The 13,133-nt window shown below is 38.0% G+C and overlaps 1 protein-coding gene and 1 non-coding gene across 16 annotated transcripts in view; both read left to right on the top strand.

Annotated features, from left to right (window-relative positions):
* The window catches only part of Dop1a (DOP1 leucine zipper like protein A), a 105,360-nt gene that overhangs the window by 26,424 nt on the left and 65,803 nt on the right, over window positions 1-13,133 (top strand). For all 15 annotated transcript variants that reach the window (XR_013052857.1, XM_076576744.1, XM_076576739.1 and 12 more), the window contains 3 exons: window positions 1,725-1,915; window positions 3,610-3,791; window positions 10,611-10,781. Coding sequence is in view for 14 of the 15 variants with exons in the window: in XM_076576744.1 (XP_076432859.1) it covers window positions 1,778-1,915; window positions 3,610-3,791; window positions 10,611-10,781 (491 nt within the window). In the remaining variant the exon portion in view is untranslated. The remainder of the gene's footprint in view (window positions 1-1,724; window positions 1,916-3,609; window positions 3,792-10,610; window positions 10,782-13,133) is intronic.
* On the top strand, window positions 9,639-9,711 carry Trnak-cuu (transfer RNA lysine (anticodon CUU)). The gene has a single exon. It is a non-coding gene; the product is annotated as a tRNA-Lys (tRNA).

Genomic DNA, 13,133 nt, shown 5'->3' with positions numbered 1-13,133 from the left:
CTTGCAACAAAAAAATGGTATCTCTTGCAACAAAAAATTTTAAATATTGATAGAGTGGGACATTTTCCTTTGGTTGCTTTTTCATGTTATTTCCTAGAAGATTGCTTACCTTTTGTCATGCAGATTTACTCCTATGTTTTCCTATAATTCTACACGTCACATTTAAATCTGTAACCTTTTTAAGTTAATTTTTGTACAAGTTTGAGGAAGGAGTCATTCTGTTGTGGAATATTCCTTTGCACTGTATGAAGATGTGTCACTGTGATTAGATTAATAAAGAGCTGAATGGCCATCAGCTAGGCAGGAAGAGGTTAGGTGGGACTTCTGAGGACAGAGAGGACGCAGATGAAGAAAGGCAGGGTCGCCAGCTAGACTCAGAGAAAGCAGCATAAACAGTATAGAAAGATGAAGTAACATGCCATGTGACAGAATGCAGATTAAAATAAATGGGTTAATTTAAGTTTTAAGAGCTAGTATGACAAGCCTAGCTAATGAAAGCTTTCATAATTAATAAGTCTCTGTGTCATGATTTGGGGGCTGGAGGTCTAAAAGAACCTGCTTCAAAATTCAGTTTTATGAGTGTGTATGTGTTATCTTTAAAAGAAGATTATTGAAAAGATTATTCTTCATCAAACTGTTTTGGCAGCCTCTGGAGACTATTCTTAGAACTTCCTAGAGGCAGGAATCCAGCTGGTAGGGAAAGATGTGGAGAGAAGTTAAGGGGAAAATGTAAAAAATGGAAGAGAACTCATATTCACCTCAATTAAATTCTTGTTATTCAATTAATTATTGTGTTATTAAAAATTTTTCAAACCCATTCCCAATGGGAGAAAATGTTCTGTTGCTCATGTCTGAATGAATTTGAGAGTCTTAGCTATGTGTATTACTGATTTGGGAATCTCTTATAGTGTTATTCTAAGTGTCATTTGGGTACACACTCAAATCTAGACTTAGCTGATGATCTATTCAAAATGACTCACTATTATTGCTGTGACACAAAGCCTCAGTTCTTCATTCTCGATTCAACTCCAGATAGCTGCTTGAGGTTTCTTCATAATATGACAGCTGCCTTGCCCCATATCTAAGTTACCTAAGAGGCTTTAGAAGCTGAAGTGCTTTTGTGACCTATTGGCTTCTGCCATTATCTCTTCGGCCTTATTGTTTTCACTAAAATTGAGCCTAAACTGAGGGACTGGAGACTATATATACTTACTCTTAAAAAGGAATAACAAGGAATTTGTGGCTGCATTTAAACTACTATATATTTTTGTCCTTTATACCCAAAGTCAGTTTGATTGCAAATAGCTGATGGTCCCTCATACTAGATGCCCATTATTAGTTAATACAATGTATCTTCAAAATAGAGATTTTTCTCCTTTGTTTTTTCTTTTTCTTTTTCTTTTTTTTTTTGTCTCCTATGTCCTTGATGTACCCAGTATAACCAATTTTACTAGATTTTGCTATCAAAATAGAAGAGGATGTATATCAGAAATATTTCATCAATAAATGTGGCAGAAATAATCATAAGTTTTCTTTTTATATTCCTAAATGATCCCAGTTTTCCACTTTGAATATTATTTATCACCTTGTACACTAGCTGCCTAGAATTTTGAGTGCTTCTGTTAAAGAAACTGTAAAATTAGTCATTTGTTTTATAATGAGACTCGGTGAACACACTTCTATACTTTACTTTGTAACCTTGGTTTCCCTGGAATCTCTTATAGGGAATGATTTTGCATGACTTTGGAACTGGTCTCTAGCGGGACCCGGTGGGAGGATGAACACAGAAGAGCTGGAGTTATTGAGTGACTCCAAATACAGAAACTATGTAGCTGCAATTGACAAAGCACTGAAGAATTTTGAATACTCCAGTGAATGGGCAGATTTGATATCAGCACTTGGAAAACTCAACAAGGTATGCTTGTTTCATCTATTTAGTAAAAGGAGTAAAACTCAGATCTCTGTTTATACTTCTTTACACAAGTTTTATCTAAATCTTGAAGTAAAGAATATAAAGTGAAACCAAACTTCAGCTATATAAATGGCATTTTACTTCATGAGTTCATGTTTGTGTAGTCAGACATATTACTAACACTTTAGCAGTTCTCGTTCAAAAAAACAACAGCACTTAAAAGATAGTTATTATCATTATTGGTACCTGTAATAGCACGAGACTATGAAGCATGTATATTACTGTGAGGGTAAGTATTCTGTAATTGAACATCAGATAAAACTGGAGTTCTGGCACCAGAATGAAAAGCTGTCAATGGAAAGTAATAACTGCAGTATCCTTTCCAAATGGTATGAGTGCAGCAGCAAGAATCACTTTATGCCTAAGCAAGCCTAGTTACAAGTCAGCACTTTTTACAAAGGCAGTTTTAAATATAGTCCCTAGGCCTTGGAACTTGACTTGGAATGAGCCTTCTTCCATAGGTCTGGTTTTAGGCAAGCCACAGTAGAAGGGCCACTGACCAACGCTCAGCTTTCTGTTTTGACCCAGTTTTGTTTTGTAATTTCAGTCAAACTTTTCTTACTTCACACACATAATTTTAAATGATTATTGTTCTTAGTGATTAGGGATGTTTCTAAATATTGAAAGAGGCTGGATAGGAAAAGAATTTTACAATAACTATTTTAACATCAAACAGCTTCACATACAGTTATTAGGGAAAAAATCTTAATATGCATAGCAAGGACAATAGATTGCAAGATGTTTTATTCTACAGATCATCATCCAGATAGTACAAGAAAAAAAGCTTTCATTTTCACTGTGCTCAGGGTTTACATTGTAATGGGGACATGCAAGTTTCTGTGTTGCACATTATGACATTCATAGAAATTATTCCATAGTATGACTTCGCTTACAGGAAGTTAGGTTCTTTGTTGAAAAACTGCTCCAAGTTCCATTTTAAAGGTTGCTTGGGAACTATTTTTAAAAGCAATTCATTGAATTATGAGTATGTAGACTAAGAACATAATTAGCTTCTTATTCATTAATCAGTATTTGTGAAAATAAATACCGTATCTAAATAAAAAAAGTAAGATACTAAGATTATAGATGCAACTAAGGTAAAACATGGTAGGACAACCCAGGGATTTTTATAGGCATACCTTTATGTGCACATGTAGACACACAGAGACACACATGCAGAGAGAGAAAGATTTGTTTATGTAGTCAAAACATATTTCAGTATAAAGTTAATGACTGGCAACTGTAGTGCTGACTTTTCTACTATATTGCCTTTAACAGTCACTTTCTTTCATTCCATACCTCCTCCCCCCAGGGCTGGGCGGGAAGGCAGGGATAGGCAACTATGATTTTCTGTCTCATGACAGATAGAGAAGCTCTGCAAAAAATCTGTGCCTTTATTCTTTACATTTTGTACAAAATGTTCTTTCATTAAAAATCACATAAGATACCTTAATAAAAAATGTTAACTTACCATTGGTGTGTTTTAACAATGCAATTCTTTTTAATTTTGTCTAATTTTAACTCCAAATGTGTACGGATAAATAAAACTTTCAAAAACTTTCTGTGATAGTTTTTATAAGAATATAGAAATAAAATGAGACATTTTTCTCATTTGCTCTAAAATTATTTTATTCAAGGTTTTACAAAATAATGCCAAGTACCAGGTAGTACCCAAAAAACTGACCATAGGCAAACGCCTAGCTCAATGTCTGCATCCAGCATTGCCAGGTGGAGTTCATCGGAAAGCACTTGAAACATATGAAATCATCTTCAAAATCATTGGACCTAAGCGACTTGCCAAAGATCTTTTTTTATATAGGTAAGAGTAATTTTATTAATTATGTGCAGTATAAAAGTATATTTCTAGATAAGCGTAGTGATACATGCTTTTAATCTCAGCACTTGGGAGGCAGAGCCAGGCAGATCTCTATGAGTTCAAGGCCAGTCTGGTCTACATAGCAAGTTCCAGACCAGCCAAGTCTACATAGTAAGACCCTGTCTCCAAATATATGTATGTATACATGGCTAAACTATTCAGCCTTTCTACAATAAAATTGAAATTTTGAAAAAAAATTGTTTTTTATATAAAGGTTAAATATTTGACTTTAGTGATTTAGAAAATAAAAAATAAAGTATTTTTCAAGTTATTTTTATTCTTAGATATTATTCATAAAAGTTGTCATTCAAAATTGTTGACACTAATAAGGTATTCTGTTTTTTTTTGTTTTTTTTTTAAGTTGGAAGCTAGTCTGGGGAAAATAAAATACCTTAATTTCTCAGTAGCTTTAACATTATTAACCATCCTTTTACCATCTTTTCCTTTGGCTTCTGTGAAATGGCATTTTCTTTTATTTTTTTCACTGTTGTTTATCACCCTTTCCTTTTCTACCCTAATTCAGTATCTGCCATTTCTTAGGGCTTCCTTGGTTCAAACAGGCCTTCTTATGTTCTCACTTTATATATTCTTGTTGAGCAAGCATATCCACACCCATGTTTATCAACTTTATCTTACCATGTGTATTTGAGGTGTGTAATGAGATGACATGAGATATATACTCTAATGAAGTAGATTCATGTGTCTCTCATCACACAGTCCTTTCTTGTTGCTCATCTGCTGCTTTGTGTTCCTACTTCCTCCCATGCCTCATAGCCATGGTTTTTTATGTAGTGACCCCAAATTGATGTCTCAAGTGCTGGCCCTAGCTTTAAACTCCAGGCTTAGTCATCACATGTGTGTGTATCTTTAAAAGCCTTTTAAACAATTACCTGTTTAAAAATAAATCTACCCTTCCTTCACTTGCCCTTCCTGCATTGTACTGAAGGTCTGTATGGAGCGTCATTCCCTTTTCATAAGTGTAAAATGTGAGTTGCACTGTTTGTTAACCCTGCCCATATTCTCCTACCTTCTGTGCAGTCTCCCTGGAAGTTCTGTCTCAGAATGGTTAAGAGTGAGAGTGTCAAAACTAATTCTATGCTCTTGGGCCACTTTTCTTTTTTTAACCTCTTTGTGCTTTCATGTACAAAAATGGAAATGATACCTCTAGTCTCATAGGATTGTTAGTATAATTGAGAATTCATATGCAGAAAGTACTTAGAACAGTGTGCATATTACTCTGATGTGTTTTCAATGCATCTGTCTACCTCACTGGCAGTTGCCAGTCCAAGTGAGCATCATCTTTATCCTGGGCTTTGTCACTGGCCTACTGACACAGCCTCTGTCCTTAGCTTCTTTTTTTTTTTTTTTTTTTTTTGGTTTTTCGAGACAGGGTTTCTCTGTGTAGCTTTGCGCCTTTCCTGGGACTCACTTGGTAATCCAGGCTGGCCTCGAACTCACAGAGATCCACCTGGCTCTGCCTCCCGAGTGCTGGGATTAAAGGCGTGCGCCACCACCGCCCGGCTGTCCTTAGCTTCTTATACTCGGTTCTTCACACAGAATTAGAATGATCCTTTTAAAATACATTAAACAAATGATGTCATAAGGCTTCTAAGATTTCATTTACCAGGTTAAAAACAAACAAACAAAGATTATCCAATTCACAACATAGATCATCTGTGTGATTCTTAATTGTGTGGGGATTCTTCTTCTTTGGCAAGCAAACAAGCTCTTCAGAGGACTTCAACTGAGCATCCTCTAGTCCAGCTTAGTTCTTACACTGTCTTCCTAGATCTCATAGGTTGAGGACCCAATGAGACTGCTTCCTATTCTAACACCAGGAACAAGTCCAGGCCTCCAGAGCTTGTAACCAACTATTTGCAAGTTGTCATCTATAAAACTCCCTCTTTAGGTTCAGTTAATTTGCTAGAGTAACTCATAGACTTCAGAGAAACATATTCATTGATTATCATGAAAGGTATTTTAAAGGACAGAGATACACAGCAAAATAAAGGTCCTTAGCACAGGAGTTTCCCTTCCTTATTTGGAGCTAAGGTACACAGTCTCCCAGGATGTGGATGAGTTTCTGATTACCTTCCTGCATGCCTCTACATAGTCACTGTTCAGAAACTATGAACCCTCTATCCTTTGAGGTTTGTATGGATACTTAATTACACAGGCAAGATTAAAGCATGAACAACCCTATAGATAAATGATTAGACAAAAAATAGTGTGCTCTAGTGCTAATTGCTGACACACTGAATAGGGAAGCCAGCAGGGTCTGTCTGACCACCTTCGTTTCTGTGATCTACCTTTGTAAAAAGAAAGTCTAGTTTTTATGACTAGCTTTGGGATAAAAAAGAGAAACTGATTTCTGAATCCTAAAATGCCATAACAAAACAAGACTGTCCTTCATCTTCATTGCTTTACACTAGAGAAAGAAGACCAAATTTTTTCTATTTTATTTTCTGTTTTTTTAAAAAGGTACTCTTTTGCTGTAGTTACTTAGTAAGTAATAAGGACTGTGAAAGTGAGAACTAGAAACTATAAATGATAGCCATAGTTTATATATCACAAAATTTACATCATATCACATGTAGAAGGATCACAGTTGTTGAGTATGGGGGAGATGGTAAAATATAAAATGGAGGTCATATATGTATGTGTGTAGTAGGTAGGTAGGTAAGTAGGTAGATAGATAGATAGATAGATAGATAGATAGATAGATAGATAGATAGATAGGGAAGGAGGGACAGAGGGAGGAAGGAAGGAAGGAAGGAAGGAAGGAAGGAAGGAAGGAAGGAAGGAAGGAAGGAAGGAAGGAAGGAAGGAATATATACACACATATATTTGGTTATAACACGATAATCAAGTATGTTCACTCCATACTCTTAAACATTGATACAGAATGATGGCTTCAAGCTAAGAGCTAGTTAAAGTTGGGATTTTGAGTTTTGATTGTTGCGGTCTGTTTATCTTTCTTAGAGTCATGGAGGAGTATTTGAGTACTTTGGGTTAGAAGCAAAGATGTCAGCAGAGAAAGACAGAAATTGAGGAGATAGAGTTGTCAGTGAGGCTAGCCCATAACAAAGGCAGGATACAACCCCAGGCACATAGAAGGCAATTGCACAAAGACAGAGTATGACTGTATCTTCAGGACACACTGTTCCTAAAATTGCAGGCAGAAAACTGGTCAGTTGAATATGACTTCTACTTCCCATGTAAAACTAGGAGTAATTGAGAGTCTTTATTTATCTTCAAATCATTACCTGAGTGCAGAGCATGATGCAAGGGACTTAAATACAGAAATACTGGCAGTTCTGATCTCTTATTCCTGATACTCACAAATAGTTCAGATCTAGTAATAAATACTCTAGTGAGTTATGAAAATCAAATAAGGGTGCTATCCTAGTCTAATTAGCAGATAAGTTTCATTGAGGAACTGACATAAACTGAGAGCTGAATGTTTAAGGACCCTCCAGTGTATGTAAGGATATAAGTAAGAGAGTAGGTATTGTGTCTTTGTGATGGACAAAGACCGGGACCCTATAGAAAGCATGGAAGGTTCTCAAAGGAACCAGCAGGGAGCGCTTCAGAACGGCTGAGTCGGCAGTACAGGAATGAAGAGGGTGAGTGCACACGGACTGTACAGCATGTGCGGTAACCAGATCTGAAAACTGTTCAAACCGTGTTGGCAGCAGGAAGTCCATGAGTGGTTTCGACTGAAAGTAGTGGCTTCAGGACAGTTTTGAATTCTACCTGTCAAGACAAGGTGATGACCATCCCTGACCTCAAACCCTACTACAGAGCAATAGTAATAAACACATAAAAACCAACATGTGGACCCATGGAATCGAATTGAAGACCCTAACAATTGATCTGCACACCTATGAACACCTAATTTTTGACAAAGAAGCCAAAACTGTCAATGGAAAAAAGAAAGCATCTTCACCAAATGGTGCTGGCACAATGGATGTCAACATGTAGAAGAATGCAAATAGATCGATATCTATCACCCTGCACAAAACTCAAGTCCAAGTGGATCAAAGATCTCAACATAAATCCAGTTACACTGAACCTGACAGAAGAGAAAGTAGGAAGTAACCTTGAGCGCATTGGCATAGGAGACCACTTCTTAATATAATACCAGTAGCACAGACACTGAGAGCAACAATAAGTTAAATGGGACCTCTTGAAACTGAGAAGCTTCTGTAAGGCAAAGGACACAGTAAATAAAACAAAATGACAGCATACAGAATGGGAAAAGATCTTTATTACAGTAATTAACTATTACTGTAATTAACGAGGCAATTACACGTAATTTATCTGGTAATCAAAAGAAGTTTATTTCTGGGATAACTTACAGCCAATAGTAAGGTTGGTTACAGGATCTGGGAGAGATGAGGTACCATCCAGCAGAGAACTTTGGCTTTGTGTCCCATCCAGCTTCCAGGACCACAAGGTATCCAGAAGGACCAAACATGTGCGCACCTCAAGTCTTAAGGGGCTCCTACTCAGCCACCCCCCAGGGACAGGTCATAGGCAGGCATGGCAGTTACCTGCTGTCACTCTAGGGGCAGTGTTTCAAGGTCAAAGCTGGAACAGCTACCCACTACAGATCTTCACCAACCCCACATCTGACAGAGGGTTGATCTCCAAAATATATAAAGAATTCACGAAACTAGACATCAAAATACTGAACAACCCAATTAAAAAATGAGCTACAGAGCTAAACAGAATTCTCAACAGAAAAATCTCAAAAAGCCAAAAGACTTTTAAGAAATTGCTCAACATCCTTAGTCATCAGGGAAATGCAAATCGAAACAGCTCTGAGATACCATCTTAACACCTGTCAGAATGGCTAAGATCAAAAACACTGATGACAGTTTATGTTGGAGAGAATGTAGAGCAAGGTGAACACTCCTCTACTGTTGGTGGGAGTGCAAAGTCTTACAGCCACTTTGGAAATCAATATAGCAGTTTCTCAGAAAATTGGGAATCAATCTACCTCAAGACCCACCTATACCATTCTTGGGCATATACCCAAGGATTGTTCAATCATACCACAAGGACACATGTTCAACTATGTTCATAGCACTGTTATTTGTAATAGCCAGAACCTGGAAACAACTAGTTGCCCCCCAACTAAAGAATGGATAAAGAAAATGTGGTACATATACACAATGAGAGTACTACTCAGCAGTAAAAAACAATGACATCATGAAATTTGCAGGCAAATGGATAGAACTAGAAAATATCATCCTCAGTGAGGTAACCCAGACTCAGAAAGACAAGTATGTTATGTACTAACTCATAAGTAGATACTAGATGTAAAGCAAAGGATATCCAGATGCAACCCACAGCTCCGGAGAAGCTAGCTAACAAGGGATGCATAGATCGCCCTGGGAAGAAGAAACAGATGAGATCTCAATGAGTAAACTGCGAGGGGGGGGGCAATAAAGGGTAGGGTGTAGTGGGTAGCCATTCCAGCTTGGTTCTGGAAGTTCCAACCCCCATTGAGACTCTGGCAACTGTCACGCCTACGAGGCGGGGCGAGGGGAGGCACCTGGGGACCCGAGAGCTGGATGGGCCAGCGCTCGCTCTGGGCGCTCTCTCGGTGCCGGAACGCTGACCGGTGCAGATTGACTGTGCAGAGCTCCGGAGAACACCGCTAGACTGCATTACACCTTCCCCAGACCCTGCGACCTACCCATTACTTAATTTGTGAGTTACGCCATTAAATAAATATCCTTTTAACTACGTGGAGTGGCCAAAATAATTTCTCCAATATCAGCCCGGCTAGCTCAGTCGGTAGAGCATGAGACTCTTAATCTCAGGGTCGTGGGTTCGTGCCCCACGTTGGGCGCCAGATATTAGCTTAGTCTGCTTAAGGGGCCCCCTGGCAGTAGGATCACGATCCATCCCTGGTGAATGAGCTGGCCTTTTTGGAGCCCATTACTTGTGGGCCTTGATGCAGGGGGAGGGGCTTGGACCTGCCTCAACTGAATGTACCAGGTTTTGCTGACTCCCCATGGGAGGCCTTACCTTTCAGAGAAGGGAATAAGGGGTGAGGTGATGGGTGGAGGAGGGCGCGGGAGGAGGGAAGAGAGGGAAAGAAAAAAGACAAGGTGATAAAGATACGGCAGTCTCTGCTAGGTATTTACACAGATAGAGGAAGAATTTACTAGAAGTGATTATCTAGAAGGATTATCTAGAAGGGAAACCTGAAGAGAACATGGCCAGTAATGGTTAGAGGAGGTTTTTTTTTTAAAGACGGAATCTCTTTACATGGCACTGTCTGTCCTGGAACTCACTCTGTAGACCAGGCTAGCCTTGAACTCACAGAGATCCACCTGCCTCTGCTTCCTGAGTGCAGGGATTAAAGGTGTGTACCACCAAGCACTGGTGCTTGGAGAAGACATTTTTTATAGTGGGGGAAACATCACTCAGAGACTTTTGGCCAGTCAATAACAAGGATGCCATATTTTAAAATGCTAGTTGCAGAGGAGAAAGGGCAAGGTTCTGGAAAAATGAGAATACTTGTTTGGGGATGTAGAAGATAAAGACTGAAACAGGGAGAAAGCTGCAGGGTTTATGTGTATGAAACTCATAAGTGAGAGAACTCGTTTAGTTTAATTGATGTAGAATTCATTAATAGACTATTCTAATTATTTGCTGTAGTGTGTTTCATCAAAAATAAAAGATATAGTGTAATTGCATATGAATTAATGTTGGTGCTAATTTACATCTTTTACTTTTTGACAGTTCTGGGTTATTTCCTCTACTTGCCAATGCTGCTATGTCTGTGAAACCAGCACTGCTCAGCTTGTATGAGATATATTACCTGCCTTTGGGAAAAACTCTGAAACCTGGCCTTCAGGGATTGCTGACTGGTATTCTTCCTGGCTTAGAAGAAGGATCAGAGTATTATGAGAGGTAACACTATATTTGGTCCACCTTGATACTACAAATCATGGATTAGTCAGCAACCCTCCTCAGCTGTGTTATAGCATCACAAAATTAATTTTTATTGATGCATCAACATAACACATTAAGATTTCAATAGCGGGCCTGGAAAGATGGCTCAGCAGTTGAGAGCACTGGCTACTCTTGCACAGGGCTTGGGTTGGATTCCTAGCAGGAAACTATCTATAACTCCTGTTCTATAGACTCTGATGCTCTCTTCTGGACTCCCTGGGTACCAAGCATTCATATAGTGTGCATCTATGCTGGCAAAGCATACACACATAAAAAATAAAAATTAAGAAAAAAATTATTGGAGCTAGAGAGATGGCTCAGGGTTTAAGAGCACTTGCTGCTCTTCCAGAACCTAGGTTCAAGTTCCAACACCTACTTGGAGGTTCACATTTATCTGAAACTCGTTTCAGGAGATTTGGCATCATTTTCTAGCTTTCACAGGCACTAGGCAGGCATAATGGTACACAGATACACATTCGGGTGAAACCGTCATACATATAAAATAAGATCTCAATAGCAATAAAAATTGTTATAAAGTATCTCATTTGAGCTTAGGAACACTTTTTAATATTTTCTTATTGTGTTCCATTTCCTCATCTGTAAATGAAGCATAATACCTGTCTCTGTGTTACTGTAGTAATGAAACCAGTCCAGTGCTTTGCACATGTAAGTCACTCAAAAATTATGACCCATATTTAAAATAATGATACAACAAGTAGATTAACAAATAATGAAGAGTATGAAGTGTGGCCCTATACCAGCCTTGTTTAAACTGCTAACGGGAGAAAATAGCCTAGCACCAGTACACTGCTTCTCACTGGCTCTTGCCGTGATACTCCATACTTACCTTAAAGAAAAGGATCCGTTCTGTTTTGGAGCTTATTGTTTTTGGGTTTGTTTTCTTTTTATTTGGTTGGTTTGGTTTTTGGTTTTTTGAGACAGGGTTTCTCTGTGTAGCCTTAGTTGTCCTGGAACTCACTCTGTAGACCAGGCTGGCCTCAAACTCAGAGATCCACCTACGTCTGCCTCCAAGTGCTGGGATTAAAGGTGTGTGCGCTATGCCACCACCGTCCAGCGAGCCTATTGTTTTTAAGAGCTAATAGCTACAGACAGTGCATGATGCCCTTGTGTCGTTACCAGAAAAAGTGAGAAAGAAAGAAACTGAGTTTAGGTGACAAAAATAGGAAATCCTAAGTTTAGGTTGTGAGTAGATGTCATGGTCGAAACGTAAATAATTTAATCAAGTACACTGACTGCTCTAGTGTATTTCAACAATACCGTAAGAATCTAATCCTGAAAATACTGTATATTCCTTATAGGCTACATTGAAAAGAAAAGAAAATATGGTCAAAACTTAATAGCTTCTTTTGCTTTTAAGAATTCTCTCTGCTGTCATTATTATCATATGTCTGTGTGCCTGGTGCATGCGGAGGTCAGGGGACAGTTGTGCAGTTGGCTCTCTCCTACCTTCATGTGGCTTCCAGGATGGAAGTCTGCTTTTCTTTCTATAGGTTATATATTTCTTGAAGTATAAAGTGAAAGTAGTTCATTTAGTTTAGAAGTAAGTTTTAAATTATTCTCTTAAGGGAAGTACAGAATCGGTGCCATTTAACTCTACTAAATTAAAATTTAAAAAAGAGATTAATCCTCTTTCTGATTATAGTGTCCTATGATTTATGTTTTGCTAAGTATTCCACATGAGTACTATAAAAGGGTTTATAAATGTGTGTTATTTTAATGCATAGATACATTGAAGCCAGAGATTAATGTTACTATTAAATCACCAACCAGAGTCATCTGACTACTATAATGTAATAGACTTCTATATATTGAATTATTTTGTTTAAAGCAAGTCAATTACTAATGTCCTTGGTTTAATTTTTGTCATATGTCTAATTCACTTATATTATTGTGAACACTATATTGTATTTGCAAAAAGAAAGAGGCATTAGGAAATGTCTTTTTAGGTTTTGTAGGAAGTCAGCATAGGTATGCCAAGATTGATTAACTAATTTTATATATGTGGCGTTATTGCTTATAGTAAGTTAACAACCTGTTGAAGTAGACAGGTGCTGCAGTGCTGTTCTCTGCATCTTACAGATGGAGACTGAATTGAAATGATTAGCTTTATCCAGCTAATACACAGTGGAATCATGACTTGCACCCCCTCCTCTGACTTACGAAGTGTGTTCTTCCAGAGTAGCTCACTTGTTTCCAGAGGGGAGCACATGACTGTGCTGTGGATGCTGTCATTTGTTTTGGAAGAGAATAATTAATGATTTCTTTTATCTGACACTGAATGTCTCATTC

Source organism: Peromyscus maniculatus, chromosome 7 (genome assembly GCF_049852395.1).
Source record: "Peromyscus maniculatus bairdii isolate BWxNUB_F1_BW_parent chromosome 7, HU_Pman_BW_mat_3.1, whole genome shotgun sequence".
Lineage (NCBI taxonomy): Eukaryota > Metazoa > Chordata > Mammalia > Rodentia > Cricetidae > Peromyscus > Peromyscus maniculatus.
This window is presented reverse-complemented; position numbering and strand designations above follow the sequence as displayed.